The sequence below is a fragment of the Pseudoliparis swirei genome, chromosome 15 (assembly GCF_029220125.1).
Source record: "Pseudoliparis swirei isolate HS2019 ecotype Mariana Trench chromosome 15, NWPU_hadal_v1, whole genome shotgun sequence".
Classification (NCBI taxonomy): Eukaryota; Metazoa; Chordata; class Actinopteri; order Perciformes; family Liparidae; genus Pseudoliparis; species Pseudoliparis swirei.
Window position 1 is genome coordinate 4,472,665 of NC_079402.1, and position 20,372 is coordinate 4,493,036.

General features: G+C 41.2%; 1 protein-coding gene across 5 annotated transcripts in view; it reads left to right on the forward strand.

Moving 5' to 3' along the window:
- Positions 1–20,372, forward strand: part of igsf9a (immunoglobulin superfamily, member 9a) — a 53,132-nt gene that overhangs the window by 24,291 nt on the left and 8,469 nt on the right. For all 5 annotated transcript variants that reach the window (XM_056431973.1, XM_056431972.1, XM_056431976.1 and 2 more), the window contains 8 exons: positions 2,891–3,032; positions 7,980–8,125; positions 10,310–10,452; positions 12,235–12,375; positions 12,774–12,890; positions 15,977–16,127; positions 18,188–18,299; positions 19,732–19,922. In XM_056431973.1, the coding sequence (XP_056287948.1) occupies positions 2,891–3,032; positions 7,980–8,125; positions 10,310–10,452; positions 12,235–12,375; positions 12,774–12,890; positions 15,977–16,127; positions 18,188–18,299; positions 19,732–19,922 (1,143 nt within the window). The remainder of the gene's footprint in view (positions 1–2,890; positions 3,033–7,979; positions 8,126–10,309; positions 10,453–12,234; positions 12,376–12,773; positions 12,891–15,976; positions 16,128–18,187; positions 18,300–19,731; positions 19,923–20,372) is intronic.

Genomic DNA, 20,372 nt, shown 5'->3' on the forward strand with positions numbered 1-20,372 from the left:
CCGGAGAAACCAGGACTCGTCTGGAATATGGAGAAAATGAAAAAATATCAAGAAAAATGGAGAAAAAATATCAAGAAAAATGGAAACAAAATAATAATTAGGCATCGCGTCCCGACGTTTCACTTACTTTTGGAATCTCTTTAGCCGCAGTGGTCCCATTTTTAATAATAATGATAATAATTAGGGCTGTCAGCGTTAACGCGTTAATCTATGCGATTAATTTGGCCGCGTTAACGCACAAAAATATTTTGACGCAATTAACGCAACTTTTTTTTAAAAACCGCGGCAGTACGGTTTGACACTGTTTCCGTTTTTAAAGCAATTATTTCTCCGCGAAAATAAGGAGCAGAAATCAGTTTAACTCGTGGATGAATCAGTCGGGTTTCCTCCTGCTCCTCCTTCCTCCCGTCTCCCCCTCTGAGACACAGAGGAACGGAGGGGCGACGCGTCGGGTGACGCGGCGCGGAAAGAACTCGTCACACGAAACCTTCACCATGATTTGTCAATCCGTTTCGGTAAAAACAACCAATGAACACTCAGTAAATCACAAAGGACCTCCCACCTCACAGGTAAGGCTCATTTAGCAGCCTGTCAGCCAGAGAACCAGAGAACACGGCGTGAGGACAATGAGCCTTATTTCAGAGCTGAGATTGTTCTGGAATGTTTGATGTATAACACGTGGGGGTGTGTCACATGCAAAAGACTTTAAACGGTGAATTTAATTTATTTTGTAAAATGTATAAAATGCCCCCAGCCTCCAGAGGGTTAACGTGACATATGTGAATGTCAGTCAGTTACCAAGGCCACTGGTTCTGCTGCTGTTCAATGTTAAAGATGACAGGACCAATGGGGTCTCAATATATATTTTTTTTACTAATCTGATGTTTCACTGAAGAAACAATTTATCATCCACGATATTAAATACCTCGCTGGCACTTTATATGTAGGAGCCTCTTTGAAAACACAGCTCTGTGTGAAGTTTTGTCTTTAAAAAGAAGGAAAACACTTTTAAGCGCGATTAATTAATCGCAATTTCAAAATGTGCGATTAATTAGTGAATTTTTTTTAATCGATTGACAGCCCTAATAATAATACTAATAATGATAATAATGAAAATAATAATAATCATAATAATGATAATAATAATGATAATAATGATACTACGACTACTACTATTACTAATAGTAATAATAATAATAATAATGATAATAATAATCATCACCGTGAGCTCACATCACCGTCTTAACGCAGCTCGGTGGAAAGTCACATCATCTGAGCTTTTGGCTGCCACACGGATGGATTATGGGATACTTAACAGATGAAGTCACACTAAAAAGCCTTCAGCGACCTCTAAACCGTCGCACGGCGGCGTTCGTTTAAGGTCGTGAATCCGAGATCACGCGGTTATTTATCCATAAATCATGCGGCGCGTCGAGCCTCCTTTTTATTCGCTGTTCGCAAATGGCACGCGTGTCGGGTGTTCGGCACGCTGGAGGGAAGAGATCAATGTGACGCTCGCTTCGAGTCGTAAGCGATTAGTTGCCAAGGAGACGGCACGCATCGGCGTATTTGACGACAGTCTCGGAGATGTTGTGATGTACTTTTTTTCAGGAGAGCAATGTTTTCATTGGCTTTTTTCTTTTTTTTTCTTGTTGTCATAAACGCTTACAAAAAAATCTCAAATCTTAGCTCCTCCCAGCACGCCACGATGTTCCTGTCTCTTTAAGGGTAATTTGGGATTATTTGACCCCCCACCCCCTTATTTTTAGCTGAGCATTTCGCTGATTTCCAGATGTGAAAATTCAAGAAAAAAATACTTTAGAATCTGTTTTTTTCTTTTTCTTTTCACAACAATGTCAGAAACTTAACACAACAATCTGAGCCTGTCAGTAGCAACAACAACAACAACAACAACAAAACAAGCCCTTTATGATGTGGGCGTGCGGCGATGGCGAGGAGTTGCCCCCGAGCGGTGACAGTCGTGGCCATTCGTCCAATAAATCAAAAACAAACATGAATCAAGTTGCCACTGACGCACCGTGGAGTTTGTGACTTACACAGACAAAAGAAAGTATTGTCCATTGTCTAAACAAACAAACAAACAAAAGGAACTCCGAACGCTGCCTCTCCTGCACTAGTAAAAAAAACCAATAGGCCGACCCAGGTGCATGCTGGTCCTGTACCTGTCTACTCCTACATATAACCACAGGTGCCCACAGTGTTACCCAATTAGTGAACAATCAAAATAATTAATATATCTAAACAACAACAATGAATTTAACTAAACTAAAAACTATCATTAATAGTTATTCTAATATATAGAAACCTAAATAAGCAAACAACCTGAATGATGAAACACAACTAATTGTCAATAAAATAACTAAATACTAACAAATAAATAGCTCCAACAAATACATTAAAGCCAGATTTTAGTGATAGCTCTCTCTCTCCCTCAATACCAGAACAATTTAATTCATATTTTGTATTATTATTTCATCTAGCAGCATCTTAAATGCCACAATAACTGATAAGAGGTGAATCAGATAACGTGTTCTTGCTCGAGTTTTCATTTGACTGATGATTTCCTGATCTCCTCTCAGGTGCAGCATGATAAAAGATATATTATATAGTATAGTTATTAGATAACTACACCTGGTACCAGATTAATGTCTCCGTGTAACATGTTGCTCTATTTAGTGATGAATCAGATGCTGAAGGGTAGAGTTGGGGAGTAATGGGTAGAATGAAGATATTAAGATGGATTCATTGTGTGGTTTTTTTTAATGGATTTTTTTTCAAGATCACTGGATGGTTCAAAAGAATAATCAACAATGAAAATAATTATTTCGTGTGACTAAACTTCATGCGCCGCCTTTTGTAACCCGCCCAGGTCCACCTGTCATCGTCATCCCTCCCACAAGCACCGCACTCAACAAGTCCCAGAATGCACTTCTGCGGTGCCAGGCGGTGGCCGACCCCCCCAACATGACGTACGTGTGGCAGAGAGGAGGAGAGAACGTCCACCACATCGAGTGAGTGAGCCCCGCCTCCTCCCCTCTGTGCTGCGGCTCTGATGTTTTCTGCAGTGCGGGTTCGTTTGTTGCCTTTTGTGTGGTTTCTCTTTTTATTTTTTATTTTTTTTAAAGTGGTGGTTATGTCTAATTCAAATCTAACGATGCGCATTTCACGGCCGAGTGCAAAGAAGAACTAAATGTTTCACAGAGAGGAGATGAAGAAAAAAAGATCCGACAAAAAGAGATGCAACACAGTGGAAAGGTGAAGTAAACACAAGGATATTCAGGAAGAAAAACTGTGTGATAACAAAGATTACAAAAATAAAAATATAAGTCTTTTTAGTGAGATCGATGGAGAATAAAACGTCCACACAAGCTCAAATCTTCCGAATAAAAAGTCTTAAGTCTGAGTCCATGCAGCTCCGGCACATGAGAGTCCCAGCAGACCCGGTGGAGCTGGAAGCCTTTCTGACGTGCACTCTGGTGCCGGTCCACTGAAGGATTTGATAACTTCTAAAATTTCTTCCAAAACTGACATGGAGAAAGGGGAGCGATTTGAGAAAAAAAACGTCCCCGTAGGTACCAAAAAAAAGTCAGCTGAGGTTAATTTATTTATGAAACTCTTTTTCTTCTTCTGCGCTGCCGGTGCACACGGTGCTGTCGGGGGAGGCCCTCCGAGCTGCTCATCCATTCGGGAGTTTGCTTTAAAATGAAAATAGCAACACCTGTGGACCCACCCGGGTCTGGGTATGACACGGCACTCAGGCGCCGGTAAAACATTTAGAGAGACACTCTCGTGTGTCTTTTAGACCTCGTTGTTCAATTTGTGTTTTGACAAATCATTTTTTTTTTCTTCTTCTCAATCGGAGTTCAGGTTGGACTAAAGCCCGGCGCCGAGCGGCCGTCCTCCCGTTTGGTTTGAGTGCTCCTCCTGAGTAACGTGTATGATGTACAGCGAGAGCGACCAATCAGAGGACGGTCTGCCGGGCGGCTGAACGCCGCGGCGCAGGAGAGACGGCTGGAGATGAACGAGTGTGACGGACTTGGCAAATTAAAATGGCCGGGAAGCACTGGAGTAAACACGGGACAACACACACCCTGGATAACTCACAGTTACAGAGGGTTCTGGTGAGAGAGGGAGAGAGAGAGAGAGAGAAAGGGAGAGAGAGAGAGGAGAGAGAGGGAGAGAGAGAGAGAGGGGAGAGAGAGAGAGACAGAGGTAGAGTGGGAGAAGGGGAGAGCGAGGGAGGGAGAGAGGAAGAGAAGGGGAGAGGGGGGGAGAGGGAGGGAGAGAGAGGGAGAGAGAGGGAGAGAGAGAGGAGAGAGGGAGAGAGAGAGAGAGAAGGGGAGAGAGAGAGAGGGAGAGAGGGAGGGAGAGAGAGACAGAGGTAGAGTGGGAGTGGGAGAAGGGGAGAGAGAGGGAGGGAGAGAGAGGGAGAGAGAAGGGGAGAGAGAGGGAGAGAGAGAGGGAGAAGGGGAGAGAGGGAGAGGGAGAGAGGGATGGAGAGCGAGAGGGAGGGAGAGAGAGAGAGAGAGGGAGAAGGGGAGAGAGAGGGAGGGAGAGAGGAAGAGAAGGGGAGAGGGAGGGAGAGAGAGGGAGAAGGGGAGAGAGAGGGAGGGAGAGGGAGAGGGAGAAGGGGAGAGAGATTATTTCAATATAGTTTTTTCTGTCTTATTATTAGAAAGAGAGAGAGCGAGAGAGGGAGAGAGGGAGAGAAATTATTTCAATATAGTTATTTCTGTCTTATTATTAGAAAGAGAGAGAGAGAGAGAGAGAGAGAGAGACAGAGGGAGAGTGGGAGAGAGATTATTTCAATATAGTTATTTCTGTCTTATTATTATTATTATTATTAGAGAGAGAGAGAATCCCCAGGGGAATGAAAGCTGTATCTTTGTCTACTTCTGATGTAAAGTTCAAATCATTGGAATAACAATCGTACACGGTGACCTCATCTTTTGCGCCTCAGACCTCATGAGTCGGTTCGCTGGCAGTGAATATGACCGCGTCCACAAGTAGATTTCAACGTCACGTCAACGAGAAGTCAACGGTTACAGATGTCCAGATCGATATATACAATAACTGCTATTTATTGTGATTTAAAAAAAATGAAAATAGTAATTATAATTGTGTTTATACAAAGCGAGGCCTCCCTTTTGGCGTCCGTGTGACACAAAGCGTCTGTGATTAACGAGTTGTGTTCATGTGCGCTGTTGAAAAAAACGACGTGTCGCTCTCGCCGCTTTGTTCTCATCCGGAGGAGCGGACAACTTTGAATGCTGCGTGTTTGTGACCGACTGAGGCGTATTATATTTTAAAAAGCATGACAAATCATCCGTTTGTGGAAAAGAATTGATGAACGTCTTTTACCCGCCGCCTCCGCTGCTGCTCTCGCTCATTGCTTCTCTTCTCTGGCACGTTGACCGCGTGGTGTCGTGTGAACCAGAGATAGAACAAGAGGGATGATTGTTTTGGACTTCTTAATCCCTCAAAGAAAAAGAAAAAAACCAGGCTTAGTGAAGACAATATGTAACAGTGTCTTCCAAAAGGACACGTGGAATACGAGAAGAAAATAAATCTTCAGATTCACTTCAGTTTATTTTGTATCGCCCTATATCACAAATTACGAATTATCCTCAGCGGGCTTTACAATATGGACGCATACGACATCCCTGACCTTTGACCTCACATCGGATCAGGAAAAACTCCCCAAAAAATAGAAGGAAAAAAAAATTCACAAGAGAAAAAAAGGGAAGAAACCTTCAGGAGAGCAAGAGAGGAGGATCCCTCTCCAGGATGGACAGAATAAAAGACGTCATGTGACCAGAATGAAGCATCACAGTTACATAAACACATTGAATGAGTATGACAGAGTATGAATAGTTCGTAGTAGCCATGGACCACGATCCAGACCTCCACAACCCATGAGACGCTACTTGAAATCGAAAAAAATGTAATAAATAATCTATATATTTGCCTGAAATTGTGCAAACGCGCTGACTGAGCCTCTCCAGGTTTCACAATGGCGGCGTTCGGTTCCAGGATGAAGATGATCCGAGCGAGCGAGAGAATGGTGGGTGATTGCCGAGCACATCATCCGCCAGGCGATTGGAGCCCTCTCTCTCTCTCTCTCTCTCTCTCTCTCTCTTTGGGAGCTGTGGTCAGTGGAGCAAGGTGGAGGGCTTAATTAGCATTACTTCCCCTCCTGTGGGTTTCTCCATCACACAGATATCATTATTCATCGCGTCTACACTCCGGTTGATACTCAACCCGCTTTGGACCAAGACCAAAAAAAAGTTTTTACATTTTACAAGGTTATACATTATTATTATTATTATTATGCTTAAAGCTGAAAAGAGGGTTAGAAATCCTGCTGAGCACATTTATACAGTTGCAATTGCAAAAGTGTGCAAGAAAAGGGACAGAAAAGCTGATACACTCTGGGCTCTAGTACATGAATACAAATCCACTAAAAAGTAAGTAAAGTTTATATATATAGACAAAGTGTCACAAAGTGCAGTAAAGTAGTCAATTAAAACAATTTGTCAACAGGTGCCAAAACTTGTCAACAGTTAAAACAGCAAAGTATATTGAAGATGGTGACATAAAAAACACAATAAAACAAATAAGAAAAATATATGAACAAAAAGATTAAGAAACAAACCGTAGCAAATTAAATTTAACCACATGCCAGTGTAAACAAGTAAAACATATATATATATATATATATATCAACATGCCAGTCAAGTTACCGCGGTGAGTGGACGATTCAAATCGGTTGCGTCAATAATAATAACTTTATTTATATAGCACCTTTAAAAACAGAGTTTACAAAGTACTCTACAGAGAATCAAGGCACAACAAATGGAATCGTAAAATAAAAACAGACTTACTAAATTTAGGGGAACCAAAGAACTGCATAAAAGGACAAAGTCACTTAAAAGCTGTTGTATAAAAATGGCTTTGAAGAAGGGATTCAATCAAACAAATGGGACTTTTTTAAGGTCACACTCCCACACCACCGCACAACCCCCATAATTTGTTGTGAATACCTCCCTAAGAGCCTCCATTCATGCTAGTGGCACTGGTAGCATTTTGCGCTCAATGCTAACGTTAGCATGCTGATATGCACGTGCAACGCTAACCCCGGTCACCATCCAGGTTCAGTGCCAACGTTAGCTAAAGTGCACGACGCACTACGTACAGAGGGATGTGGAACGCGATACATTTGTTTTCAGGTCTTTGTGATTACGCTGTAAACAAAAGAAACTTTGACCCGCCGAGTTATTTATCATTTTTGGGGTTGCCGCGTATAATCTGAATTTGAACAACAATCCATTGAATGGTTGTTGTGGCATTTCAATCTGGGCCGAAGGGATGGGCAGACTGGGAACACGGAGGCGGTGGACGGGTCCTGAGACCTAGAAAAGCGTTGGTGATCACCCGTTGTGGTTTTCGTCATTTGATTCATCGTTAATATGGAAAATACTGCGAAATGGAGCTGGAATAAAAAGCGGCATTCAGCAACATAGCAGTGTGGATACATATCCGGCTCGGTGGCGGTACGCGAGTCATCTGACCCGCGTGGCGACGAGCTCCAATGCGTGGCGGCGGGTCGACCCCACGAGCACAAACGCGAGTAACCGGGGGATACGAAGGCACCGCGGCCCCGCAACACTCATCTGGTTTCTCCTATAAATGTGAGAATGTATCATACGAGTGGACGCTCCTCTTCTCCCACTCCAACTGAAATTTCCTTCACCTCCATCTACACACAATGGTGAATAACTCAAAAAGACAACAAAACAAACTCCTACACTATTGATGCTCCGAGAGATTCGACATAGTGGAAGAGCTGGATTACGACTCGTTGTTATTCTCAAGCAGCTGCTGTGTGCTTTGCATCTTGAAGAATTCCCCTGTGTGTGTGTGTGTGTGTTTGATATATTTATCTTCTCTCCCTCGAGGTCTCTGAAGTCGCGAGTGAAGATCATGGTAGACGGAACTCTACTCATCACCAGTCTCATCCCCGAGGATTCTGGGAACTACACTTGCTTGCCGAGCAACGGCCTGCTGAACCCGCCCAGCGCCTCGGCCAACCTCACCGTCATGCGTACGTTTTCATTTAGCGTGTGTGTGGTTTGTCGTTGTGAGCCTTCAAATATAGACATGAAGTGTTTCTGCTTTCTTTCTTGTTCTCACAATTATCTCTACGATCATTTTAATTTGATTTATTTGTGTTGGTAGTGTCGTCATCTAATCACGAAGGAGAATATTAACAATTGAGATTCTGTTTATTTGTTGTGTAGTTGTTGTGTATTTTATTCAGTCAATCATTGCAATACAGTGGAATATTATTCTATATAATATAGAAAACAGAAAGACTGAAAAGGTATAGGTAGAAGCCAAAATGCTTAAATATTCCTATCCTAAATAAATCAGATAATTAATATATATATATAATATAAAGAAAAATAATAATAATTCTAAATATGATAAATGCAATCAGCGGATTGTTGAGTTGCTTTTTCCTCTTTAACCCTGAAGCATGAATGCAGACGGCCGTAAGCAACGAACCACAGGCTCCTTAAGGTGCCTCCTTTCTTTAAAGAGGCTCCTTAAGGTGCCTCCTTTCTTTAAAGAGGCTCCTTAAGGTGCCTCTTTTCTTTAAAGTCGCAAGGCGCTGTGTGAAAATGATCGCTAACGTCATTCAGAGCTCCTTCAAAAGCTGCAGATCATAGATTAAAGAAAGAGATGGGAAGGAGTGGATGCTAGTTATTTCAAATGCAGTGTCTAGCCATCAACTCTAATGCATTAGTTTCAGCTGTAGTCATGGCAACCATAAAGAAAGTTATCCCAAGTTCCATATCCGAGATGTGAAATTAAACCGTAGCTCCCTTTGAAAATGCAAAATGTTTCCTCTTTCCTCAATAAACGTTGTTCAATAGTTAATCAAATTACTTTGAAGATTACTGCTGCACTACTATACATGTAAATAGCAGAGGTCATCAATAACTAGAATGCAGTGTCATATTTGTCAAGACTTGTAATGACCTGCTTTAAAAAAGTGCCAAATATTGGAAACATATTTATAATATTTATTTTTAGCTAACTTTAACTTTAATTTCTTGACAATCTGTAAAGTAGTATCTATTGAAAATAATCATGGGTATAGCAGAGGTCACCAATAAATAGAACACAGTGTCATATTTGTCAAGACTTATAATGATCTTCTTTGAAAAAAGTGTCAAATATTGGAAACATATTAATAATATTAATTTTTAGCTAACTTTAACTTTAATTTTCTATAAATCTGTACAGTAATATGTATTGCAAAAAATCAAAGGCATAGCAGAGGTCACCAATAACTAGAATTGAGTGTCATATTTGTTAAGACCTGTAATGACCTGCTTTAAAAAAGTGTCAAATATTGGAAACATATTAATAATATGTATTTTTAGCTAACTTTAAGTTTAATTTCCTGACAATTTGTACAGTAATATCTATTGAAAACAATCACACGCATAGCAGAGGTCACCACTAACTAGAATGCAGTGCCATATTCGTCAATACTTGTAATGATCTGCTTTAAAATGGTCAAATATTGGAAACATATTAATAATATTTATTTTTAGCTAACTTTAACTTTAATTTCTTAACAATCTGTACAGTAATATCTTTTGAAAATAATCATAGGCATAGCAGAGGTCACAACTAACTAGAATGCAGTGCCATATTTGTCAAGACTTGTAAAGATCTGCTTGAAAAAAGTGCCAAATATTGGAAACATATTAATAATATTTATTTTTAGCAAACTTTAAGTTTAATTCCCGTCTGTTCACAAATGTCAAACAAGCCTGGAACAGCATCTGATAACAGCAATAACTGAGATGTATTTCCTTTTAATAAGTAATCAGCGTATTGAACGACATGTTAATCCAATTGAAAAGACAGCAGCAGATTCCACTCATGCTTTTCTTTATCTTGTGGTCGGTCCATTAACCCCCCAGAGGGCTCATTGGTACGATCCACTGTTATTTTTTCCCGACATGTGAAACCCTTCAGACACGTTCAGCCGGCTGTAAATACAAGCAGCAGCAGCAGCTGCGACAAAAAAAGTACTCGCGGAAAATTGGTTTCAACAAAACAAATCGGTTCCCCTGGAAAATGAATCAGAAGTTTATGGGTCGTCGGGCAGTTTATTTGCGCCGGGCGGAGTTTCCCCTCGGCGTCGCGGTAGCTCTCTCCCAAAGTAAAAATAGTTCAATTTGTCTTTTTTTTTCTTCCTCCGCTCTAGACGCGGCCCTGGCTCTCCCGATGCCCCGGCGGACGTACCTCCCCGCCGGCATGGAGGGCGTGGTCACGTGCCCGTCGGCCGCGCAGCCGCCGCTGCTGCGCGTGGATTGGACGAAAGACGGGGAATCACTCGACCTGTCTTTGGTGATTAAAATTCAATTCAGTTTATTTTATATAGCCCAATATCACGAATTAGGAATTATCCTCAGAGGGCTTTACAATCTGTACACATATGACACCCCTGACCTTTGACCCCACATCGGATCAGGGAAAACTCCCCCAAGAAATAGAAAAAAAACTTTCAGGATGGACAGAAGAATAGACGTCATGTGACCAGAATGAATCATTACAGAGTTACATGAACATTGAATGAATATGACAGAGTGTGTGAATAGTTGGTTGTAGGCACGGACCACGATCCAGAAAGGGGGGAAGGGGCAATTTTAATAAAAAAGATATCCCATGGAGCCTGTGTGCGCGGATAAAAATGTCTGTCCCTGACTACCACCCCCCCCCCCCCCCACACACACACACACACTCCATTTATTTGATTCCTGATTCCTTTGAACATCACAGGGCACCATTTCCTTTTTTTTTTTGCAGAGAAATGTCAGAACTCTGCTGCTAAGCTCCTCTAACGATTGGTACCCGACCCCGAGGAACCCCCTTTTTTCTCTCTCTCTCTCTCTCGTTGTTACAGGGCGAAGGCCCGAGTTGGATGTTATGATGAATAGTTTTTCCAGCCAGTTTTTATAATGGGAAGTTTCGAGTGTCCGGTGATGGAAATATCCTTTCAGCTTTTCAATTGGAGGCTCATTGAACCGCATACGTCTTCTAAGACAGGGATGGCCGCTGCAACCTTAAGAGCTTTCGAAGCAATCCCAGTGGAACTCCTGACTGCCCGTGGCGCTCTCGCTTCTTATTCCTCTTTTTTTCCACGTCCACTTCAATCTACTGCTCACTGCGTCCGAGGGACGGTTCTAGGATCTTTAGGGGTTAGGGGGCGGGACTTCTCAGCAGTGGATCACAAGATTTAAAAAAAATCTATTTCTTTCATCCTTTTTGTCTTCTTGCATCGCAAAACCATATTTTAACACACTTCTGTGAGGATGGCAGTTTTTTTATTGTTTTTTAATTATTTATTATATATTTTGTATTATTTATTATTTTTAAATATATATTTAGTTAGATTTTACAAATAAACAAGACAGGAGTTTAAGGATACAATACAAAGAGAAAGGAGAAATAAAATGGTAAAGAACAAAAAAAACAGACCTACATTTGTTTCCAATAATTAACAAAACTACAAAAAGGCAGCTTTAAAACCATCGGCCCTTATGTTTTGGGTGCAAAGGATCCGCCCACTTTCTCCTTCCCCCCCCCCCCCCCGGTCACAAGCTGGATTGACCCCCCCCCCCCACACACACACACTTAGTTCTGAGCGTCGGACCTGTCGCCGTAGTGCGTCAAAGTCGGGCTGTTATTCTGCCAATTATTCCTATTCCAAACGCCGGATGTCTCAAGCTCTCTCTCTCTCACACACACACACACACACACACACACACACACACACACACACACACACTCAGTAATACTTTCTCGCCGCGTCATCCTGGGGAGGATAATGGCAGTTTTGACTTCATTAAATGAAGTGGGGAACCAACACGAGCCCACGGCCGCGGCTGATTAACTCTGAAAATGTGTTTTAATGCGAAAGCTTAAAAAAAATGAGAGAAAAAATTGAAATTTGAAGATAAGAAAAGACCAATTCATCTTTTAAGTGTGCGTCAGATATCATATCTCCAGTGGAATGTGGATCACGGGTTCATTTCCTGCCACTTCATTCATTTTACTTTATTAATGCATTGAATGTCATATCAGAGCGGTTTCTGTTCGAGTGGTTTGAGTATCGTGCTTTTCTTCCAGTACCCAGGATGGACCTTGACACCCGGGGGCTCTCTGCTCATGACCACGGTCAACGACGACACAGCCGGCGTGTACACGTGCACGCCGTACAACAGCTACGGCAGCGCGGGTCCGTCCGGCCCTACGGACGTCATCCTGCAGGTCAGCGTGCTCTCTGGGGCCCCCTAGTGGTCAGAGCTTGCAATGCATTCCGAGCTCAAACAGTCCTTTCCGGTTCTGGTGAACCGTCTATCTGGACCAACCTGGCGTGGGCATTTTTAATTAGCCACGACCTGCAGCCGTCACGGCGAATTATAAACGTATCCGAAAAGACATTTTATTGACCTTCTCGCTCTTGACGCGTGAGCCCTCTGGCATTAATAAAAAGTCAACTCTGACTCAGCGCGGTGGCTCCGATCTCGGGGGCCTAATTGTGCGGCTAATCCTTTTGTTATTAAGATAATCAGAGCGGCAGTAACCCGGTCGTTAAAAGACTTTGTCGCCATTGCTGCAATCTTCTTGCTTTCTGCTTTATTGCTTTTGTTGGGGGAAATCCACAGGACCCCCCGTCATTCAGCGTCGCTCCAGAGAAGCAGTACAGACGGGAAGCTGGCGGGACCCTGCTCGTCCCCTGTCGAGGGAACAAGGACCCCACAATGAAAGTTACCTGGAGCAAGGTAAATTGTCCGTCGTGGTAATGAAAATAAAAAAGCAGTCGTGTTTTTGTTCAATTGCTTTCAAGGCCGTCGTGTTTTGTCTGGTTGTAATGGCCGCCCTTCTGCACTGCTCAGCACTTTTTAAAATGGGTTTTAATTCCCACAGTATTTATCCAGTGTGGTTGTCCGCACCGTGTAAAAAAGATAAGATGACATTATAATAATTAAAAAAAAGACTTTCCAAAGTCTCATCGTGTCTCTAAGTATATACCAAATATATGCAAAATTGGTCTCTATTTTTCTCTTCCTGTTAAAATATCTTGGATGTATAGATCAGTGGTTCTCAAACTTTTTTTTAGTAATGTAGCCCCTTCTGAAATATGTTTACAGCCAATTATTATGTTCTTGGTTTGAAAAAATATGTAACACACAGTGTCTGATTTAGAATAGATAAATAGCCTGACTGTATTTCTCTACTCTATAGAAAATGATTTCTCCCTGCTTTATTTTATAGTTTTGTTACTTTGGTATTGTTTTTGTTTCTTTATTTGCATATGTGTTTATTTTTTTTGTTTTTACTTCTCTTTATACAAAGAATCTGAAAAATGTCAATATGTGTATGTGAGATTCTGAACACTAATAAAAAAAGAAAATAAAAAAAGAAAAAAGAATATATCTAATTAAGTTCATGAACTTACATTGATATCTAATTGAATATTTATTAAATAACTATTCTTAAAGGATTTTTTAATGGATACTAATTTTAAATATATTTTAGAAAAATCTCACGTACCGCCTGGAGTGCCTTCATGTACCCCCAGGGGTACACCACACCTACCCCCAGGGGTACACATACCCCTATTTGAGAAGAGATACATGGAAGGTGGTTGTCAGTTGGCAAAAACTTGCTTTACATTACCAAAGGAGCGTGTTTGAGGTAGGTGGTTTTGAGGGAGGGGTGGATTGACGCCAGCAGTCCTCTCTACAGCTCGAGGATTTGATTAAATTAAATCCATCTTCTATATGTCCCCTGCCAACATCTTCCTCTTCACGGACAAATACAGGCACATTACGTGAGTTATCGTCCCACCGGCTGCCATCTGTAAGCCAGGCGGAAAGAAAAAAAACTGTGCTTGTGTAGTCTAATGGTTGCAACGTGCTCTGGGCTCGACCTTGAGATCGGCGCATCAATGCTTCTCCGTGAAGAACCAGAGAGCCGTTGCTCTGGAAGTCAGCGCATCGACACCCCCGCACAGCCAATAGGACCAGAATCCATTTATAGTATCGCAAAGTGATAAAACCTCCAGGTCTAAAAAGAGGAGCCAATGTGGAAGTGGCTTAAACTTCCATTCTTTCCACATATAGTCTCAGAAAGTTGTTTTTGAATATTTGGCAGCCTAAATAAGAATCACTAATGGTACCATAGGATTCTAACTATTTGGAGCTCTGAATTATGTCATCGTGGTATCTCTGCGCTGTCATCATCCTGTGCACCAACTTTTTAAAATTATTATTATTAATTATAATGACTAATTATATAATACATTTTTTATAATAATTAGTGCTGTGAAAAATAACGCGTTAACTCAGTTAATTCAATTACAGGTTTAACTAGTTATTTTTTTAAAACGCATTTACAACTGCGAATGAGCTTCCAATCTGTCTGTTGTTGGTCGTCGGGATGAAAAAAAAGTCACTTGCAAAATGAGCTTCCAATACACCACTTCAATCTGAACTCTGTCCGCTCTCATGCAGACGGTCTGTTCATCGGTAATGATCCTTCCGCAGGTTCACCTACGGAAACCTTGTTATGACTTTTACTTCCTGTAGATCAGGGTCTCAACACGTCGATCGCGACCTGCCAGTCGATCGCGCGAAGTGTGGTAGATCGCATGACATTAAAAGATTGGCCCGCCCGCCCTGACATGTTCTTTAGAGCACGCCTTTGTTCTTTTATTAAACTAAACGTCTGTTGTTGATCGTATCTCCACAGCAGCATGTCATTTCTGTCTCTTCGCGTTGCGTTAACACTCGATTCTCTCGCGCCACACGCCACAGGCTCGCGCGCGGGACCGACCCCGAGCAAAAAGTCACTTGTCAATCTGTCCACCTTTAGATTGTATCATGGTGGAGTTAATGGTTGACAAACAAGAGAAAATGTTCTGTTTAACCCTCCTGTTACCTTTACATTTACTAACATATTTCACCCTCGGGGTCAATTGACCCAGCAATTAAAACCTCAGAAAATTATTAGAATTAATATTGCTTCCCAAGTTTAAGTGTGAGGTACTTTATGTTTGTTTGTTGACTACCTAAATAGCCCTTTAAATAAATAAAAAGTTGATATTTCTGATATGTTTGACACAGTGAAAAACAGCCTGGGGTCAAACCCCCTAAGAACACCGACATTAAACATTGAATGGGGTCAAATTGACCCGAAAGGTAACAGGAGGGTTAAACATTCTGTTTAGGATGAAGATGTATTAATGTTCCATATGGAAGAAAACTGCTAAATAACTGCTGAGTTGCAGCACCATTGTATAGAAGAATGTATAAATGTATATATCCGTCTTTTGTCATAAATCTCTATGTTCTCACAAAATATACCGAGAATATCGGTAATATGTGATTAATCATGATTAATCCACAAAAACCTGTGATTAATCCGATTAAAAATTTTAATCGTTTCACAGCCCTAATAATAATGTATTAATTTATTTAATTTATCTAATTTATTTAATTTATTTAATTTCATCGACTTGTGTATTTATATATTCTTCTTTTTCCTAACTTATTGTGTAATTTTTATGTAATGCTTATGTTCTCTTGCATTGCGAAAATATTTGGAAAATGAAATTAAAAAAATTAAAGAAATTCCATTCTTTCCAATCGCCAGCAGGGGGCGACTCCTCTGGTTGCATAGAAGTATATGAGACTATTTCTATTTCTCTTTTTGATTTCGGAGTAAACATTGCAAACATGAATTAATCTGGTGAAGACATCCATTCGTTCTATAACTTGATATTCTTTTATTTATCGATCCACTATCGGAGAGTTTCGTTCCATGTGCGAATGACCCTGAATGACCCTTTGTGTTTCCCGGACAGGTCGACTCGGCCCGACGCACCTCTTACTCCGTAGAACCCAACGGTTCTCTTCTCCTGCAGCCGCTCGCGAAGGACCACCAGGGGGCGTGGGAGTGCAGCGTCGCGAACCGCGTGGCCTCGGTGAAAGCCGTCACGCGAGTCTTCGTCCTGGGTGAGTGAACCCCAGATAGGAGAAGAATAACCAAAAGTCCCACTACGGGAGATGTCCTCATCCTTTATTTATCTCCTCCGAGTTGTCTTTCCCAAACACAACCTGTGTAAAAAAACACGACCCGGACATCGAGAGACGACGGCCTCTGAACTTTAGCGGCGCCGTGGTCGTTGAATCGGGAGAGACGTCTTCCGAAATTAACAATAATCTTTATTACTTGTAACAAAAATGGAATCGTGCGTAGTCTTTTTGGGGCGATCGGACTCTATCCTGAACCAGGATAAAGGGGGCGGTGACGCAGAGTTCTGATCCGACAGAATCCCCCCACCCCCCGGGGTCCAGATGGTGGTGGTGGTGGTGAAGAAAGGAGTTGCCGCCTGGAGGTGACTGAGGAGTGTCAGGATCTGGAGTTTTTGCATCTTGTGTCTTTTGTCTTATTTTGAAGTCCCGGTCTCTCGTGTCCTCTGTTTCCCTGCACTTCCTGTCCCTGTGATTGGCTGCCCTGTCCCTGATTGTTTCCACCTGTGCACCTTCCCTGTGTATTTCAGCCCTGTTGCTCTCATTCCCCGGTGTTGGTTCTGTCACGACGGTTGTAGCCAGAGAGAAGAACCAGAACGCCAACAACGTTCCACAGAAACTTTCATCTTCTTAACTCAAAATAACCAGTCAAACTAAACAGTACGAACCAACACCGGGGAATGAGAGGAACAGGGTTTGATTACACAGGTGATCGGACACAGGTGGAAACAATCAGGGACAGGGAAGACAATCACAGGGACAGGAAGTGCAGGGAAACAGAGGACACGAGAGACGGGGACTTCAAAATAAGACGGGACAGTATTTGTATACAAATTTACAAATAATTGATAATTAAGGAGGTGTCAGGGCTGCTTTTCTTTTTCTGATTTCTTTTTGTTTTTTTGTGTGTTTTGGTTTATGTATGTGTGTATATATGTATGTATGTGCATGTGTATGTATGTATGTGTATATATATATATGTGTAGATATATATATATATCTATGTATATACATATATATATACATATATATTTGTATATATATACATGTATATATTTATATATTTATATATACAGGACTGTCTCAGAAAATTAGAATATTGTGATGAAGTTCTTTATTTTCTGTAATGCAATTAAAAAAACGAAAATGTCATGCATTCTGGATTCATTACAAATCAACTGAAATATTGCAAGCCTTTTATTCTTTTAATATTGCTGATTATGGCTTACAGCTTAAGAAAACTCTAAAATCCTATCTCATAAAATTTTAATATTTCCTCAGACCAAGTAAAAAAAAGATTTATAACAGCTGAGTGTTTGTCAAGGCTCAGGAAACCCTTGCAGGTGTTTCGAGTTAATTAGACAATTAAAGTGATTTGTTTAATACCCTACTAGTATACTTTTTCATGATATTCTAATATTTAGAGATAGGATATTTGAGTTTTCTTAAGCTGTAAGCCATAATCAGCAATATTAAAAGAATAAAAGGCTTGCAATATTTCAGTTGATTTGTAATGAATCCAGAATGCATGACATTTTTGTTTTTTTAATTGCATTGCAGAAAATAAAGAACTTCATCACAATATTCTAATTTTCTGAGACAGTCCTGTATATATATGCATCTTTATCATTGTGTCCTGTTTTAAGTGTATATTTGTGTATATATATATCATTGTGTCCTGTTTTATGTGTCTGTGTATATGTGTATATTTGTATTATATATTTATGTGTATTTATATTTTTCTGTTTATGTCTGACAGTTTTGTATTTATTTTATGTTATTATGTCTAAACGAATAAAAACATGTAAGTGACAAGAAAAAAACAAGACACAAAAACTCAGGTTTGACAGCAACGATCTGATTGGCTAAGAGACATCGTGCATCATCCAATTGGTCGCTTAAAAACTGGATGCCCTCCCCAGATCAGCTGATAGCGTAATCACTAAGACTAATCGACAGACACTATGCATGACCCGCCGTGGAAAGAGAGTCTTCCTCCCTGAACTACGGCTTAAGCTCGTCTTCGTTTCCTCCCCTCACAGGAACCAGTCCCCACGCCGCCACCTCTCTGTCCGTCTCCCCGGGGGTGAGGCAGGCCAACGTGTCCTGGGAGGCGGGCTTTGATGGAGGATCGGCGCAGACATTTTCAGTTTGGTGGGTGTAAAAAAAAAAGGAAGCTCTCTCTCTTTCTTTCTTCCTCTGTAACCATGGCAGCCATCGGTTGCACAGTATTAAGTCTATTGATCTCCGGGATGAGGAATTCCTTTATCTGTCATCACCTTGAGGCGGCTACAGTAAAGAAATGACAAAAAAACCCACTGCTGCAGGCCGTAGCTTTATAATGCAGCGGACATGTAACAAGGTTACTCCGGAAATAAGTGCAGAATCGGCACTTTTGTATTGTAAATCTGAGATGAATGTCTCGCGTTCGCGTTGTCCACGTGCCCGTCACTGTTGTGTTGTATTCCAGTTGTAATGTCTGAGAATTATGATCTCAAGAGGCAGATTATTTTAGTGAAATTAGGTTTTTAAAGAAATGGGATCCTCTGTGTTTCCAGTTTCCAGTTCCAAGATATGATGTCATGATGACTTCTCTTCATGCTCGTCTTAATCGCATCAGATGAAGATGAGATGTGCTTTCTAAATCCCGGAGAGGGAACTGGGTCATCGTCACTTCAGCATAGAAACGAATATGGATTACATACAATAACTCAGGGATGAGAACAACGATACATCAACATGAATATTTTACCATTGACATTTCAGTCTTTAAAAAACAAAATTCTCTCATAAAAAGGGTGAAAACCGTGACATAGATATCGTGAGCACGTTCCCGCGAATGCATTTTTATACCATATACTTTGTAAAAAAATACTACAGAACAAAAAGAAAAAAAAGAAAAGAAAAAGGTGCCTACACATCTGACGAACACTTAGAATGAGTGTTTTCTCTCACGCTTTATTATTATATAATAATGTCACGGCTATCCACATCGTGTTAACGTGCGCTCCACTGACCTTTTCAGGGGTTTCTCATAAAATAACATCCCTTCAGTTCAGTCAAGAAGACTGACATTAAAGTTTCATCAGTTTTGATTAGGTGAATATATATGTCTATGTATATATAATCTGTATATATATATGTGTATATATATATATAATACATATATATATATGTGTATATATATATTATATATATGTGTATATATGTGTATATACATATGTATATATATGTATATGTGTGTGTATATATATGTGTATATATATGTGTATATTATATATATGTATATATAATTTTTTTTAGCCCCCGGGGTCAAGTCATTTGCTCCGTGTAAAATAGATACGTGGAACCTCGGCTCCGAGAGGAACACGGAAGCCATCATCTGAGTCGCGAGCTCTTTGAGGACACATCAGTGCCGTCTCTGCCACACAATCTGGAGCCGACGATGACTATGAATTATTAATGAAACCTACTTTTCTGTCATGTTTCATGAAAGCAGACCGGGCAGAATCCCCCCCCTCCCTCCCCCCACCGCCGCCATCGCTCTTTTGTTCTCACTTCTCTCTCTCGTCTCTACGTCTTTCAGGGCGAAGAAGACTTCGGATGGAGATGACGACGGGAGGCGGGACTGGTTCTCCGTGACCGTGCCCTCCTCCTCCGGCTGCGGCCTGCAGGTGACGGGCCTGTCTCCCGCCACTGACTACCAGTTCAGCGTCCTGTCTCACAATAAGATGGGCACCGGGCCCTTCAGCGAGATCGCCGCCGCGCGCACCTCGGGTCAGTAGGCCGAATATCGCCCGGGTCCAGTCGGCATTTCTTCACTTGCATTTCACCCCTTTTTATATGGTAACTTATTTTATTTGCGAGATTGCGTAAAACAGTATTGTTATGTCCACCAATAGCACTGTAGTGTTGACATTTTGAATTCTCTCTTTATTTTTTAATGACTTAGTTTTATGTCTGTGTACTTTGTAATATGTGAAGTTTTCAATGAAGGTCTTGAAATAAAAGAAATATGCATTTCCCCTCTCGCCCAACCTGTAACGCCTTGGCGCTCCACTAGAGGGTCGCGCCCCACAGTTTGAGAACCACTGCTCCAACCGGTTGCAATGCAAATCAACTAATATCCGTTTAAAGTGAATAACTTAAATAACTTGCTCAAAAGGCCAAACTACTGTTGTGTGGTGGATGTACGACTGTAGCTCGGGTTAATGGCGCATGATATGG